The sequence below is a fragment of the Engystomops pustulosus genome, chromosome 2 (genome assembly GCF_040894005.1).
Source record: "Engystomops pustulosus chromosome 2, aEngPut4.maternal, whole genome shotgun sequence".
Taxonomy (NCBI): domain Eukaryota; kingdom Metazoa; phylum Chordata; class Amphibia; order Anura; family Leptodactylidae; genus Engystomops; species Engystomops pustulosus.
The window spans coordinates 264,571,175-264,587,202 of NC_092412.1; the positions used below are offsets into that span (position 1 = coordinate 264,571,175).

Here is a 16,028-nt window from a genome sequence, read left to right on the forward strand (position 1 = left end):
CCGACTCTATGTACATGTTCAAGAGAGGCCTGGATGACTTTCTGGAGAGAAATAATATCATGGGTTATGGGGATAAAACATTTATTTAATTCTTGAAGGTTGGACTTGATGGACTTGCGTCTCCTTCCAGCCTTATATACTATGATACTATGATACTATGATTAATGTGTATGTGGTGTGTATATATGCTGAATGTGTTTATATTGCACTGTATGTGTGTGTATATGGTGTATGGTGTGTATATACGCTGTATCTGTGATATGTATGTGTATGTGGTGTGTATATATGCTGTATGTGTGTATATTGCACTGTATGTGTGTATATGGTGTATGGTGTGTATATACGCTGTATCTGTGATATGTATGTGGTGTGTATATACGCTGTATGTCTGTATATTGCACTGTATGTGTGTGTATATGTAATGTGTACATGCTCTAAATGTGAGTGAAGAACTGTATGTTTATGGAAAAGGCACATATACCTGGATCTGTCATGTATGTGCACTGCATGTTCTTCGTCATGCAGGTGGATCTGTCATGTATGTGTCACTGTAAGATCTGGGTTCCTGTTATTTTCAGGCCTGTCTCTCACCCTGAGTTTGGCTGTCATGTCGGAGGCGCCAGCGTTGACCACTTTCTCCCTCTCCTCCTGATGTCCCGGTCCAAGCCATTGTTCCCCAGGCAGGGGTAGAGGCATTTTGCTGGCACAGGAGAAGCTGCAGACAATGTGCCCCAGGTCAGACAGAGAAATGTGCTGACGGTGGGATATGGATGAGGTCATGTCTCTCTGGAGGGCTCTGTGTAATCCCTCCCCTGTGAATGTGAGACCCCCCCTCTCCACCTCTGGTATATAATGGGGTGGCTGCGTGTCTGAGCCTATAGATCTGTGCCGGGCTTGACCATGGACATCACTATTCAGCACCCCTGGTTCAAGCGAGCCCTTGGCCCCTTCTATCCCAATCGCCTCTTCGAACAGATGTTTGGAGAAGGTCTCTTTGATTATGACTTATACCCCTTCATCTCCTCCACCATCAGCCCCCACTACAGGCAGAGTCTCTTCAGGGGATATATGGATTCTGGCATCTCTGAGGTGAGGGCAACACAAGCGTCCAATGGATGGCCACCAGACTGGACACATCCTTCTACTGTTAGGCTCATGTAGAACCTACCCTGTAGTCCATAATTGCCCATTGAGTTTCCTTTTTCTTCCAGTAGAAGGTGGACAATTGTATTGATTGGGTGAATGTTGGGTCCCCTGGCATTGTCCAACCCTCCAGTAATGGGAATTTGTTCCTTCACATAGTAAAGTCAGTGGTATATGGCATCCAGTGTCAGTGATGGCCTCTACCTTTGGTAGGGCACTTGTTTAGCTGGTTGACGTCTTCATCTCTCATTACAGGTGCGTTCGGACCGTGAGCGTTTTACCATTTACTTGGATGTGAAGCATTTCTCTCCAGAGGATCTGACTGTGAAAGTTCTGGATGACTTTGTGGAGATCCATGGAAAACACAGTGAAAGACAGGTAGGTGATGAACATCCACAGGTCCGAGCCATGTATGGTTTGGGGACTACTGTGTCATTCGGACAGAGACTTGGATTAATTGGTAGACGGGGGATGGGTAGGTGACTGCAGTGTCCCCGGGGCAGAGTCTCGGATGAGTGGATGGAGGGATAGATGAGTGCATGGCAACTGTGTTCCCAGAGTAGAGGCTCAGATGGGGACATGACTACTGCATCCAGAGCAGAACCACAGATGTGTGGATGGAATGAGGGATGGATAGGATGATTGGACGCGTTTAGTAGTCAGGAGAGGCTAGGGTGGATGAAGCCATGAGTAGATGATTTCTCTGGCTGCCGAAGCTTGTAATAGATAGCTTTAGGGATGGATAGAGAACCCAGCACAGAAACTTGGAAGGTTGGATGGATGACTGTTCTGTCTACAGAGCCAAACCTTGGATGGGTGGGTGGGTGGATTGATGACTGTTCTCAGTCTGCAGAGCCAAACCTTGGATGGGTGGGTGGGTGACTGTTCTGATAACAGAGCCAAACCTTGGATGGGTGGGCGGATGACTGTTCTATCTACAGAGCCAAACCTTGGGTGGGTGGTTGGTTGGATTGATGACTGTTCTGACTGCAGAGCCAAACTTTGGATGAGTGGGTGGATGACTGTTCTGTCTACAGAGCCAAACCTTGGATGGGTGGGTGGATGACTGTTCTGTCTACAGATCCAAACCTTGGATGAGTGGGTGGGTGGATGACTGTTCTGTCTACAGAGCCAAACCATGGATGGGTGGGTGGGTGGATGACTGTTCTGTCTACAGAGCCAAACCTTGGATGGGTGGGTGGGTGACTGTTCTGATAACAGAGCCAAACCTTGGATGGGTGGGCGGATGACTGTTCTATCTACAGAGCCAAACCTTGGGTGGGTGGTTGGTTGGATTGATGACTGTTCTGACTGCAGAGCCAAACTTTGGATGAGTGGGTGGATGACTGTTCTGTCTACAGAGCCAAACCTTGGATGGGTGGGTGGATGACTGTTCTGTCTACAGAGCCAAACTTTGGATGATTGGGTGGGTGTTTGACTGTTCTGTCTACAGAGCCAAACCTTGGATGGGTGGGTCGGTGGGTGGATGACTGTTCTGTCTACAGAGCCAAACCTTGGGTGGGTGGATGACTGTTCTGTCTGCAGAGCCAAACCTTGGATGGGTGGGTGGGCAGATAACTGTTCTGTCTAGAGCCAAACCTTGGATAGGTGGTTGGGTGGGTGGGTGGATGACTGTTCTGTCTACAGAGCCAAACCTTGGATGGGTGGGTGGGCAGATAACTGTTCTGTCTAGAGCCAAACCTTGGATAGGTGGTTTGGTGGGTGGGCGGATGACAGTTCTGTCTACAGAGCCAAACCTTGGATGAGTGGGTGGGTGGATGACTGCTCTGTCTACAGGGCCAAACCTTGGATGGGTGGGTGGGTGGATGACTGTTCTGTCTACAGAGCCAAACCTTGGATGGGTGGGTCGGTGGGTATATGACTGTTCTGTCTACAGAGCCAAACCTTGGATTGGTGGGTTGGTGGGAGGATGACTGTTCTGTCTACAGAGCCAAACCTTGGATGGGTGGGTGTTTGACTGTTCTGTCTGCAGAGCCAAACCTTGGATGGGTGGGTGGGTGGATGACTGTTCTGTCTGCAGAGCCAAACCTTGGATGAGTGGGTGGGTGGATGACTGTTCTGTCTACAGAGCCAAACCTTGGATGAGTGGGTGGGTGGATGACTGTTCTGTCTACAGAGCCCAACCTTGGATGGGTGGGTGGGTGGATGGCTGTTCTGTCTGCAGAGCCAAACCTTGGATGGGTGGGTGAGTGGATGACTGTTCTGTCTAAAGAGCCAAACCTTGGATGGGTGGGTGGGCGGATGACTGTTCTGTCTAGAGCCAAACCTTGGATAGGTGGTTGGGTGGGTGGGTGGATGACTATTCTGTCTACAGAGCCAAACCTTGGATGGGTGGGCGGATAACTGTTCTGTCTAGAGCCAAACCTTGGATAGGTGGTTTGGTGGGTGGGCGGATGACTATTCTGTCTACAGAGCCAAACCTTGGATGAGTGAGTGGGTGGATGACTGTTCTGTCTACAGAGCCAAACCTTGGATGGGTGGGTGGATGACTGTTCTGTCTACAGAGCCAAACCTTGGATGGGTGGTTGGGTGGATGACTGTTCTGTCTACAGAGCCAAACCTTTGATGGGTGGGTGTTTGACTGTTCTGTCTGCAGAGCCAAACCTTGGATGAGTGGGTGGGTGGATGACTGTTCTGTCTACAGAGCCAAACCTTGGATGGGTGGGTGGGTGGATGGCTGTTCTGTCTGCAGAGCCAAACCTTGGATGGGTGGGTGGGTGGATGGCTGTTCTGTCTAAAGAGCCAAACCTTGGATGGGTGGGCAGATGACTGTTCTGTCTAGAGCCAAACCTTGGATAGGTGGTTGGGTGGGTGGGCAGATGACTGTTCTGTCTACAGAGCCAAACCTTGGATGGGTGGCTGGGCTGATAACTGTTCTGTCTACAGAGCCAAACCATGGATGGGTGGTTGGGTGGATGACTGTTCTGTCTGCAGAGCCAAACCTTGGATGGGTGGGTGAGTGGATGACTGTTCTGTCTAGAGCCAAACCTTGGATAGGTGGTTGGGTGGGTGGGTGGATGACTGTTCTGTCTACAGAGCCAAACCTTGGATGGGTGGGCGGATAACTGTTCTGTCTAGAGCCAAACCTTGGATAGGTGGTTTGGTGGGTGGGCGGATGACTATTCTGTCTACAGAGCCAAACCTTGGATGAGTGAGTGGGTGGATGACTGTTCTGTCTACAGAGCCAAACCTTGGATGGGTGGGTGGATGACTGTTCTGTCTACAGAGCCAAACCTTGGATGGGTGGGTGGGTGGCTGGATGACTGTTCTGTCTACAGAGCCAAAACTTGGATGGGTGAGTGTTTGGATGACTGTTCTGTCTACAGAGCCAAACCTTGGATGGGTGGGTGGTTGGATGACTGTTCTGTCTACAGAGCCAAACCTTGGATGGGTGGGTGTTTGACTGTTCTGTCTGCAGAGCCAAACCTTGGATGAGTGGGTGGGTGGATGACTGTTCTGTCTACAGAGCCAAACCTTGGATGGGTGGGTGGGTGGATGGCTGTTCTGTCTACAGAGCCAAACCTTGGATGGGTGGGTGGGTGGCTGGATGACTGTTCTGTCTACAGAGCCAAACCATGGATGGGTGGGTGGGTGGATGACTGTTCTGTCTACAGAGCCAAACCTTGGATGGGTGGGTGGTTGGATGACTGTTCTGTCTACAGAGCCAAACCTTGGATGGGTGGGTGTTTGACTGTTCTGTCTGCAGAGCCAAACCTTGTATGAGTGGGTGGGTGGGTGGATGGCTGTTCTGTCTGCAGAGCCAAACCTTGGATGGGTGGGTGAGTGGATGACTGTTCTGTCTAAAGAGCCAAACCTTGGATGAGTGGGCGGATGACTGTTCTGTCTAGAGCCAAACCTAGGATAGGTGGTTGGGTGGGTGGGCGGATGACTGTTCTGTCTACAGAGCCAAACCTTGGATGGGTGGCTGGGCGGATAACTGTTCTGTCTAGAGCCAAACCTTGGATAGGTGGTTGGGTGGGTGGGTGGATGACTGTTCTGTCTACAGATCCAAACCTTGGATGAGTGGGTGGGTGGATGACTGTTCTGTCTACAGAGCCAAACCATGGATGGGTGGGTGGGTGGATGACTGTTCTGTCTACAGAGCCAAACCTTGGATGAGTGGGTGGGTGGATGACTGTTCTGTCTACAGAGCCAAACCTTGGATGGGTGGGTGGGTGGATGGCCGTTCTGTCTGCAGAGCCAAACCTTGGATGGGTGGGTGAGTGGATGACTGTTCTGTCTAAAGAGCCAAACCTTGGATGGGTGGGTGGGCGGATGACTGTTCTGTCAAGAGCCAAACCTTGGATAGGTGGTTGGGAGGGTGGGTGGATGACTGTTCTGTCTACAGAGCCAAACCTTGGATGGGTGGGCGGATAACTGTTCTGTCTAGAGCCAAACCTTGGATAGGTGGTTTGGTGGGTGGGCGGATGACTATTCTGTCTACAGAGCCAAACCTTGGATGAGTGAGTGGGTGGATGACTGTTCTGTCTACAGAGCCAAACCTTGGATGGGTGGGTGGATGACTGTCCTGTCTACAGAGCCAAACCTTGGATGGGTGGGTGGGTGGCTGGATGACTGTTCTGTCTACAGAGCCAAACCTTGGATGGGTGGGTGGGTGGATGACTGTTCTGTCTACAGAGCCAAACCTTGGATGGGTGGGTGGTTGGATGACTGTTCTGTCTACAGAGCCAAACCTTGGATGGGTGGGTGGGTGGCTGGATGACTGTTCTGTCTACAGAGCCAAACCATGGATGGGTGGGTGGGTGGATGACTGTTCTGTCTACAGAGCCAAACCTTGGATGGGTGGGTGGTTGGATGACTGTTCTGTCTACAGAGCCAAACCTTGGATGGGTAGGTGTTTGACTGTTCTGTCTGCAGAGCCAAACCTTGTATGAGTGGGTGGGTGGATGACTGTTCTGTCTACAGAGCCAAACCTTGGATGGGTGGGTGAGTGGATGACTGTTCTGTCTAAAGAGCCAAACCTTGGATGAGTGGGCGGATGACTGTTCTGTCTAGAGCCAAACCTTGGATAGGTGGTTGGGTGGGTGGGCGGATGACTGTTCTGTCTACAGAGCCAAACCTTGGATGGGTGGCTGGGCGGATAACTGTTCTGTCTAGAGCCAAACCTTGGATAGGTGGTTGGGTGGGTGGGCGGATGACTGTTCTGTCTACAGATCCAAACCCTGGATGAGTGGGTGGGTGGATGACTGTTCTGTCTACAGAGCCAAACCATGGATGGGTGGGTGGGTGGATGACTGTTCTGTCTACAGAGCCAAACCTTGGATGAGTGGGTGTGTGGATGACTGTTCTGTCTACAGAGCCAAACCTTGGATGGGTGGGTGGGTGGATGACTGTTCTGTCTACAGAGCCAAACCTTGGATGGGTGGGTGGGTGGATGACTGTTCTGTCTACAGAGCCAAACCTTGGATGGGTGGGTGGGTGGGTGGATGACTGTTCTGTCTACAGAGCCAAACCTTGGATGGGTGGGTGTTTGACTGTTCTGTCTGCAGAGCCAAACCTTGGATGGGTGGGTGGGTGGATGACTGTTCTGTCTACAGAGCCAAACCTTGGATAGGTTGGTTGTTTGGATCATTACTGTTCTGTCTACAAAGCCAAATCTTGGATGGGTGGGTGGATGACTGTTCTGTCTACAGAGCCAAACCTTGGATGGGTGGGTGGGTGGATGACTGTTCTGTCTGCAGAGCCAAACCTTGGATGAGTGAGTGGGTGGATGACTGTTCTGTCTACAGAGCCAAACCTTGGATGAGTGGGTGGGTGGATGACTGTACTGTCTACAGAACCAAACCTTGGATGGGTGGGTGGATGACTGTTCTGTCTACAGAGCCAAACCTTGGATAAGTGGGTGGGTTGATGACAGTTCTGTCTACAGAGCCAAACCTTGGATGGGTGGGTGGGTGGATGACTGTTCTGTCTACAGAGCCAAACCTTGGATGGGTGGATGACTGTTCTGTCTACAGAGCCAAACCTTGGATGGGTGGGTGGGTGCATGGCTGTTCTGTCTGCAGAGCCAAACCTTGGATGGGTGGGTGGGTGAATGACTGTTCTGTCTACAGATCCAAACCTTGGATGAGTGGGTGGGTGGATGACTGTTCTGTCTACAGATCCAAACCTTGGATGAGTGGGTGGGTGGATGACTGTTCTGTCTACAGAGCCAAACCGTGGATGACTGTTCTGTCTACAGAGCCAAACCTTGGATGAGTGGGTGGGTGGATGACTGTTCTGTCTACAGAGCCAAACCTTGGATGGGTGGGTGGGTGGATGGCCGTTCTGTCTGCAGAGCCAAACCTTGGATGGGTGGGTGAGTGGATGACTGTTCTGTCTAAAGAGCCAAACCTTGGATGGGTGGGTGGGCGGATGACTGTTCTGTCTAGAGCCAAACCTTGGATAGGTGGTTGGGAGGGTGGGTGGATGACTGTTCTGTCTACAGAGCCAAACCTTGGATGGGTGGGCGGATAACTGTTCTGTCTAGAGCCAAACCTTGGATAGGTGGTTTGGTGGGTGGGCGGATGACTATTCTGTCTACAGAGCCAAACCTTGGATGAGTGAGTGGGTGGATGACTGTTCTATCTACAGAGCCAAACCTTGGATGGGTTGCTGGATGACTAATCTGTCTACAGAGCCAAACCTTGGATGGGTGGGTGGGTGGATGACTGTTCTGTCTACAGAGCCAAACCTTGGATGGGTGGGTGGTTGGATGACTGTTCTGTCTACAGAGCCAAACCTTGGATGGGTGGGTGTTTGACTGTTCTGTCTGCAGAGCCAAACCTTGGATGAGTGGGTGGGTGGATGACTGTTCTGTCTGCAGAGCCAAACCTTGGATGGGTGGGTGGGCAGATAACTGTTCTGTCTAGAGCCAAACCTTGGATAGGTGGTTGGGTGGGTGGGTGGATGACTGTTCTGTCTACAGAGCCAAACCTTGGATGGGTGGGTGGGCAGATAACTGTTCTGTCTAGAGCCAAACCTTGGATAGGTGGTTTGGTGGGTGGGCGGATGACAGTTCTGTCTACAGAGCCAAACCTTGGATGAGTGGGTGGGTGGATGACTGCTCTGTCTACAGGGCCAAACCTTGGATGGGTGGGTGGGTGGATGACTGTTCTGTCTACAGAGCCAAACCTTGGATGGGTGGGTCGGTGGGTGTTTGACTATTCTGTCTACAGAGCCAAACCTTGGATGGGTGGGTGGGTAGGATGACTGTTCTGTCTACAGAGCCAAACCTTGGATGGGTGGGTCGGTGGGTATATGACTGTTCTGTCTACAGAGCCAAACCTTGGATTGGTGGGTTGGTGGGAGGATGACTGTTCTGTCTACAGAGCCAAACCTTGGATGGGTGGGTGTTTGACTGTTCTGTCTGCAGAGCCAAACCTTGGATGGGTGGGTGGGTGGATGACTGTTCTGTCTGCAGAGCCAAACCTTGGATGAGTGGGTGGGTGGATGACTGTTCTGTCTACAGAGCCAAACCTTGGATGAGTGGGTGGGTGGATGACTGTTCTGTCTACAGAGCCCAACCTTGGATGGGTGGGTGGGTGGATGGCTGTTCTGTCTGCAGAGCCAAACCTTGGATGGGTGGGTGAGTGGATGACTGTTCTGTCTAAAGAGCCAAACCTTGGATGGGTGGGTGGGCGGATGACTGTTCTGTCTAGAGCCAAACCTTGGATAGGTGGTTGGGTGGGTGGGTGGATGACTATTCTGTCTACAGAGCCAAACCTTGGATGGGTGGGCGGATAACTGTTCTGTCTAGAGCCAAACCTTGGATAGGTGGTTTGGTGGGTGGGCGGATGACTATTCTGTCTACAGAGCCAAACCTTGGATGAGTGAGTGGGTGGATGACTGTTCTGTCTACAGAGCCAAACCTTGGATGGGTGGGTGGATGACTGTTCTGTCTACAGAGCCAAACCTTGGATGGGTGGGTGGGTGGATGACTGTTCTGTCTACAGAGCCAAACCTTTGATGGGTGGGTGTTTGACTGTTCTGTCTGCAGAGCCAAACCTTGGATGAGTGGGTGGGTGGATGACTGTTCTGTCTACAGAGCCAAACCTTGGATGGGTGGGTGGGTGGATGGCTGTTCTGTCTGCAGAGCCAAACCTTGGATGGGTGGGTGGGTGGATGGCTGTTCTGTCTAAAGAGCCAAACCTTGGATGGGTGGGCAGATGACTGTTCTGTCTAGAGCCAAACCTTGGATAGGTGGTTGGGTGGGTGGGCAGATGACTGTTCTGTCTACAGAGCCAAACCTTGGATGGGTGGCTGGGCTGATAACTGTTCTGTCTACAGAGCCAAACCATGGATGGGTGGTTGGGTGGATGGCTGTTCTGTCTGCAGAGCCAAACCTTGGATGGGTGGGTGAGTGGATGACTGTTCTGTCTAGAGCCAAACCTTGGATAGGTGGTTGGGTGGGTGGGTGGATGACTGTTCTGTCTACAGAGCCAAACCTTGGATGGGTGGGCGGATAACTGTTCTGTCTAGAGCCAAACCTTGGATAGGTGGTTTGGTGGGTGGGCGGATGACTATTCTGTCTACAGAGCCAAACCTTGGATGAGTGAGTGGGTGGATGACTGTTCTGTCTACAGAGCCAAACCTTGGATGGGTGGGTGGATGACTGTTCTGTCTACAGAGCCAAACCTTGGATGGGTGGGTGGGTGGCTGGATGACTGTTCTGTCTACAGAGCCAAAACTTGGATGGGTGGGTGTTTGGATGACTGTTCTGTCTACAGAGCCAAACCTTGGATGGGTGGGTGGTTGGATGACTGTTCTGTCTACAGAGCCAAACCTTGGATGGGTGGGTGTTTGACTGTTCTGTCTGCAGAGCCAAACCTTGGATGAGTGGGTGGGTGGATGACTGTTCTGTCTACAGAGCCAAACCTTGGATGGGTGGGTGGGTGGATGGCTGTTCTGTCTACAGAGCCAAACCTTGGATGGGTGGGTGGGTGGCTGGATGACTGTTCTGTCTACAGAGCCAAACCATGGATGGGTGGGTGGGTGGATGACTGTTCTGTCTACAGAGCCAAACCTTGGATGGGTGGGTGGTTGGATGACTGTTCTGTCTACAGAGCCAAACCTTGGATGGGTGGGTGTTTGACTGTTCTGTCTGCAGAGCCAAACCTTGTATGAGTGGGTGGGTGGGTGGATGGCTGTTCTGTCTGCAGAGCCAAACCTTGGATGGGTGGGTGAGTGGATGACTGTTCTGTCTAAAGAGCCAAACCTTGGATGAGTGGGCGGATGACTGTTCTGTCTAGAGCCAAACCTAGGATAGGTGGTTGGGTGGGTGGGCGGATGACTGTTCTGTCTACAGAGCCAAACCTTGGATGGGTGGCTGGGCGGATAACTGTTCTGTCTAGAGCCAAACCTTGGATAGGTGGTTGGGTGGGTGGGTGGATGACTGTTCTGTCTACAGATCCAAACCTTGGATGAGTGGGTGGGTGGATGACTGTTCTGTCTACAGAGCCAAACCATGGATGGGTGGGTGGGTGGATGACTGTTCTGTCTACAGAGCCAAACCTTGGATGAGTGGGTGGGTGGATGACTGTTCTGTCTACAGAGCCAAACCTTGGATGGGTGGGTGGGTGGATGGCCGTTCTGTCTGCAGAGCCAAACCTTGGATGGGTGGGTGAGTGGATGACTGTTCTGTCTAAAGAGCCAAACCTTGGATGGGTGGGTGGGCGGATGACTGTTCTGTCAAGAGCCAAACCTTGGATAGGTGGTTGGGAGGGTGGGTGGATGACTGTTCTGTCTACAGAGCCAAACCTTGGATGGGTGGGCGGATAACTGTTCTGTCTAGAGCCAAACCTTGGATAGGTGGTTTGGTGGGTGGGCGGATGACTATTCTGTCTACAGAGCCAAACCTTGGATGAGTGAGTGGGTGGATGACTGTTCTGTCTACAGAGCCAAACCTTGGATGGGTGGGTGGATGACTGTTCTGTCTACAGAGCCAAACCTTGGATGGGTGGGTGGATGACTGTCCTGTCTACAGAGCCAAACCTTGGATGGGTGGGTGGGTGGCTGGATGACTGTTCTGTCTACAGAGCCAAACCTTGGATGGGTGGGTGGGTGGATGACTGTTCTGTCTACAGAGCCAAACCTTGGATGGGTGGGTGGTTGGATGACTGTTCTGTCTACAGAGCCAAACCTTGGATGGGTGGGTGGGTGGCTGGATGACTGTTCTGTCTACAGAGCCAAACCATGGATGGGTGGGTGGGTGGATGACTGTTCTGTCTACAGAGCCAAACCTTGGATGGGTGGGTGGTTGGATGACTGTTCTGTCTACAGAGCCAAACCTTGGATGGGTAGGTGTTTGACTGTTCTGTCTGCAGAGCCAAACCTTGTATGAGTGGGTGGGTGGATGACTGTTCTGTCTACAGAGCCAAACCTTGGATGGGTGGGTGAGTGGATGACTGTTCTGTCTAAAGAGCCAAACCTTGGATGAGTGGGCGGATGACTGTTCTGTCTAGAGCCAAACCTTGGATAGGTGGTTGGGTGGGTGGGCGGATGACTGTTCTGTCTACAGAGCCAAACCTTGGATGGGTGGCTGGGCGGATAACTGTTCTGTCTAGAGCCAAACCTTGGATAGGTGGTTGGGTGGGTGGGCGGATGACTGTTCTGTCTACAGATCCAAACCCTGGATGAGTGGGTGGGTGGATGACTGTTCTGTCTACAGAGCCAAACCATGGATGGGTGGGTGGGTGGATGACTGTTCTGTCTACAGAGCCAAACCTTGGATGAGTGGGTGTGTGGATGACTGTTCTGTCTACAGAGCCAAACCTTGGATGGGTGGGTGGGTGGATGACTGTTCTGTCTACAGAGCCAAACCTTGGATGGGTGGGTGGGTGGGTGGATGACTGTTCTGTCTACAGAGCCAAACCTTGGATGGGTGGGTGTTTGACTGTTCTGTCTGCAGAGCCAAACCTTGGATGGGTGGGTGGGTGGATGACTGTTCTGTCTACAGAGCCAAACCTTGGATAGGTTGGTTGTTTGGATCATTACTGTTCTGTCTACAAAGCCAAATCTTGGATGGGTGGGTGGATGACTGTTCTGTCTACAGAGCCAAACCTTGGATGGGTGGGTGGGTGGATGACTGTTCTGTCTACAGAGCCAAACCTTGGATGAGTGGGTGGGTGGATGACTGTACTGTCTACAGAACCAAACCTTGGATGGGTGGGTGGATGACTGTTCTGTCTACAGAGCCAAACCTTGGATAAGTGGGTGGGTTGATGACAGTTCTGTCTACAGAGCCAAACCTTGGATGGGTGGGTGGGTGGATGACTGTTCTGTCTACAGAGCCAAACCTTGGATGGGTGGATGACTGTTCTGTCTACAGAGCCAAACCTTGGATGGGTGGGTGGGTGCATGGCTGTTCTGTCTGCAGAGCCAAACCTTGGATGGGTGGGTGGGTGAATGACTGTTCTGTCTACAGATCCAAACCTTGGATGAGTGGGTGGGTGGATGACTGTTCTGTCTACAGATCCAAACCTTGGATGAGTGGGTGGGTGGATGACTGTTCTGTCTACAGAGCCAAACCGTGGATGACTGTTCTGTCTACAGAGCCAAACCTTGGATGAGTGGGTGGGTGGATGACTGTTCTGTCTACAGAGCCAAACCTTGGATGGGTGGGTGGGTGGATGGCCGTTCTGTCTGCAGAGCCAAACCTTGGATGGGTGGGTGAGTGGATGACTGTTCTGTCTAAAGAGCCAAACCTTGGATGGGTGGGTGGGCGGATGACTGTTCTGTCTAGAGCCAAACCTTGGATAGGTGGTTGGGAGGGTGGGTGGATGACTGTTCTGTCTACAGAGCCAAACCTTGGATGGGTGGGCGGATAACTGTTCTGTCTAGAGCCAAACCTTGGATAGGTGGTTTGGTGGGTGGGCGGATGACTATTCTGTCTACAGAGCCAAACCTTGGATGAGTGAGTGGGTGGATGACTGTTCTATCTACAGAGCCAAACCTTGGATGGGTTGCTGGATGACTAATCTGTCTACAGAGCCAAACCTTGGATGGGTGGGTGGGTGGATGACTGTTCTGTCTACAGAGCCAAACCTTGGATGGGTGGGTGGTTGGATGACTGTTCTGTCTACAGAGCCAAACCTTGGATGGGTGGGTGTTTGACTGTTCTGTCTGCAGAGCCAAACCTTGGATGAGTGGGTGGGTGGATGACTGTTCTGTCTACAGAGCCAAACCTTGGATGGGTGGGTGGGTGGATGGCTGTTCTGTCTACAGAGCCAAACCTTGGATGGGTGGGTGGGTGGCTGGATGACTGTTCTGTCTACAGAGCCAAACCATGGATGGGTGGGTGGGTGGATGACTGTTCTGTCTACAGAGCCAAACCTTGGATGGGTGGGTGGTTGGATGACTGTTCTGTCTACAGAGCCAAACCTTGGATGGGTAGGTGTTTGACTGTTCTGTCTGCAGAGCCAAACCTTGTATGAGTGGGTGGGTGGATGACTGTTCTGTCTACAGAGCCAAACCTTGGATGGGTGGGTGAGTGGATGACTGTTCTGTCTAAAGAGCCAAACCTTGGATGAGTGGGCGGATGACTGTTCTGTCTAGGGCCAAACCTTGGGTAGGTGGTTGGGTGGGTGGGCGGATGACTGTTCTGTCTACAGAGCCAAACCTTGGATGGGTGGCTGGGCGGATAACTGTTCTGTCTAGAGCCAAACCTTGGATAGGTGGTTGGGTGGGTGGGCGGATGACTGTTCTGTCTACAGATCCAAACCCTGGATGAGTGGGTGGGTGGATGACTGTTCTGTCTACAGAGCCAAACCATGTATGGGTGGGTGGGTGGATGACTGTTCTGTCTACAGAGCCAAACCTTGGATGAGTGGGTGTGTGGATGACTGTTCTGTCTACAGAGCCAAACCTTGGATGGGTGGGTGGGTGGATGACTGTTCTGTCTACAGAGCCAAACCTTGGATGGGTGGGTGGGTGGATGACTGTTCTGTCTACAGAGCCAAACCTTGGATGGGTGGGTGTTTGACTGTTCTGTCTGCAGAGCCAAACCTTGGATGGGTGGGTGGGTGGATGACTGTTCTGTCTACAGAGCCAAACCTTGGATAGGTTGGTTGTTTGGATCATTACTGTTCTGTCTACAAAGCCAAATCTTGGATGGGTGGGTGTTTGACTGTTCTGTCTACAGAGCCAAACCTTGGATGGGTGGGTGGGTGGATGACTGTTCTGTCTGCAGAGCCAAACCTTGGATGAGTGGGTGGATGACTGTTCTGTCTACAGAGCCAAACCTTGGATGAGTGGGTGGGTGGATGACTGTACTGTCTACAGAACCAAACCTTGGATGGGTGGGTGGATGACTGTTCTGTCTACAGAGCCAAACCTTGGATAAGTGGGTGGGTTGATGACAGTTCTGTCTACAGAGCCAAACCTTGGATGGGTGGGTGGGTGGAGGACTGTTCTGTCTACAGAGCCAAACCTTGGATGGGTGGATGACTGTTCTGTCTACAGAGCCAAACCTTGGATGGGTGGGTGGGTGCATGGCTGTTCTGTCTGCAGAGCCAAACCTTGGATGGGTGGGTGGGTGAATGACTGTTCTGTCTAGAGCCAAACCTTGGATAGGTGGTTGGGTGGGTGGGCGGAGAACTGTTCTATCTACAGAGCCAAACCTTGGATTTGGATGACTGTTCTATCTACAGAGCCAAACCTTGGATGGGTGGGTGGATGACTGTTCTGTCTACAGAGCCAAACCTTGGATGGGTGGGTAGATGTTGGAATGGGTAGATGATAACCAAGTCCCCAGTTATGTTTGAATGGATATACGGAGGGATGAGTGGAAGCCAACATTCCAGTAGAAACATGGAGCCAGTGCATTATAACCAGGACAGCACTGTAAGAGCTTACCTGGTATCTGTCCTACATTTGCAGACAGTGGGATGGTCCTGGTTGGAGGATGTGATGTATGTGTATGTATAACAGACATGTTTCCTTTGTTCAGGATGATCACGGATACATTTCCCGGGAGTTTCATCGCCGTTATCGTCTTCCACCAAGCTTGGACCAATCCTCAGTCAGCTGCTCCCTCTCTGCCGATGGAATCTTGACCTTCTCTGGTCCCAAATTGCTTTCCAACCTGGATTCAAGCCACAGCGAGAGACCCATCCCTGTAACCCGTGAGGAGAAGCCCACCTCCGCCCCCTCCTCCTAAAACAGCCAGGTCCAGTCCTCATCAATGCCTCTTTCCTTTCCCCCCATCCTAATGTCTACCCCCAGCCTCTGCTGTCCTGTGTACAGAGCCTGGGGCCAAAACAGCAATAAAGATATCCTGATATCAGCCCCAGCGTGTCTGCGTGTCTCCGTGTCATGGTGTATGGGCCTGACCCTGACCATCACAGCAATGTGGACAAAGGAAGTGGTGAAGGGGGTGGGGGACATAGGGAGAAGAAGTACAACAATAAGAATAATAGAACTTTATTTGTCCCCGATGGGAAATGAAAGTATCACATCCACTACATTTACACAGATGTAAAAACATCCAGTACATTCCTCTTATATAATGGGGCTCATTTACTAAGAGGCCGAACAGAGCATTTTCGTCTGGTTTCCCAAATTTTTCTCGTTTTGCCCTGAATTGCCCCGGGTTTATGGCGCATGCGGTCGGATTGTGTTGCATCCGCGCCGCTTTCATGCAACAGAAATCGGGGGGAGTGGCTGTCAGACAACCCAACGGATTCGGACAAACCGCTAAATTTAAAAGTCAAATTGTGTCGCAAGATCAGTAATTACATGTACCAGGCGCATGAGCTATGTGAATCGCGGCAGCTCCGTATGCTCGTCAGACATTAGGCAGTGTCACTGGGCAGGGTTAGTAAATGTGCCCCATTGCGTCCGGCCTTATTGCGCTGCACATCTCC

General features: G+C 51.7%; 1 protein-coding gene across 1 annotated transcript; it reads left to right on the plus strand.

Moving 5' to 3' along the window:
- Positions 1-863: 863 nt before the first annotated feature.
- Positions 864-15,448, plus strand: CRYAA (crystallin alpha A). The gene is made up of 3 exons (XM_072139062.1): positions 864-1,089; positions 1,399-1,521; positions 15,113-15,448. Exons 1-3 carry the CDS (start codon positions 901-903, stop codon positions 15,320-15,322), a joined length of 522 nt encoding a protein of 173 aa, XP_071995163.1. The 5' UTR covers positions 864-900; the 3' UTR covers positions 15,323-15,448.
- The last annotated feature ends 580 nt before the right edge of the window (positions 15,449-16,028 follow it).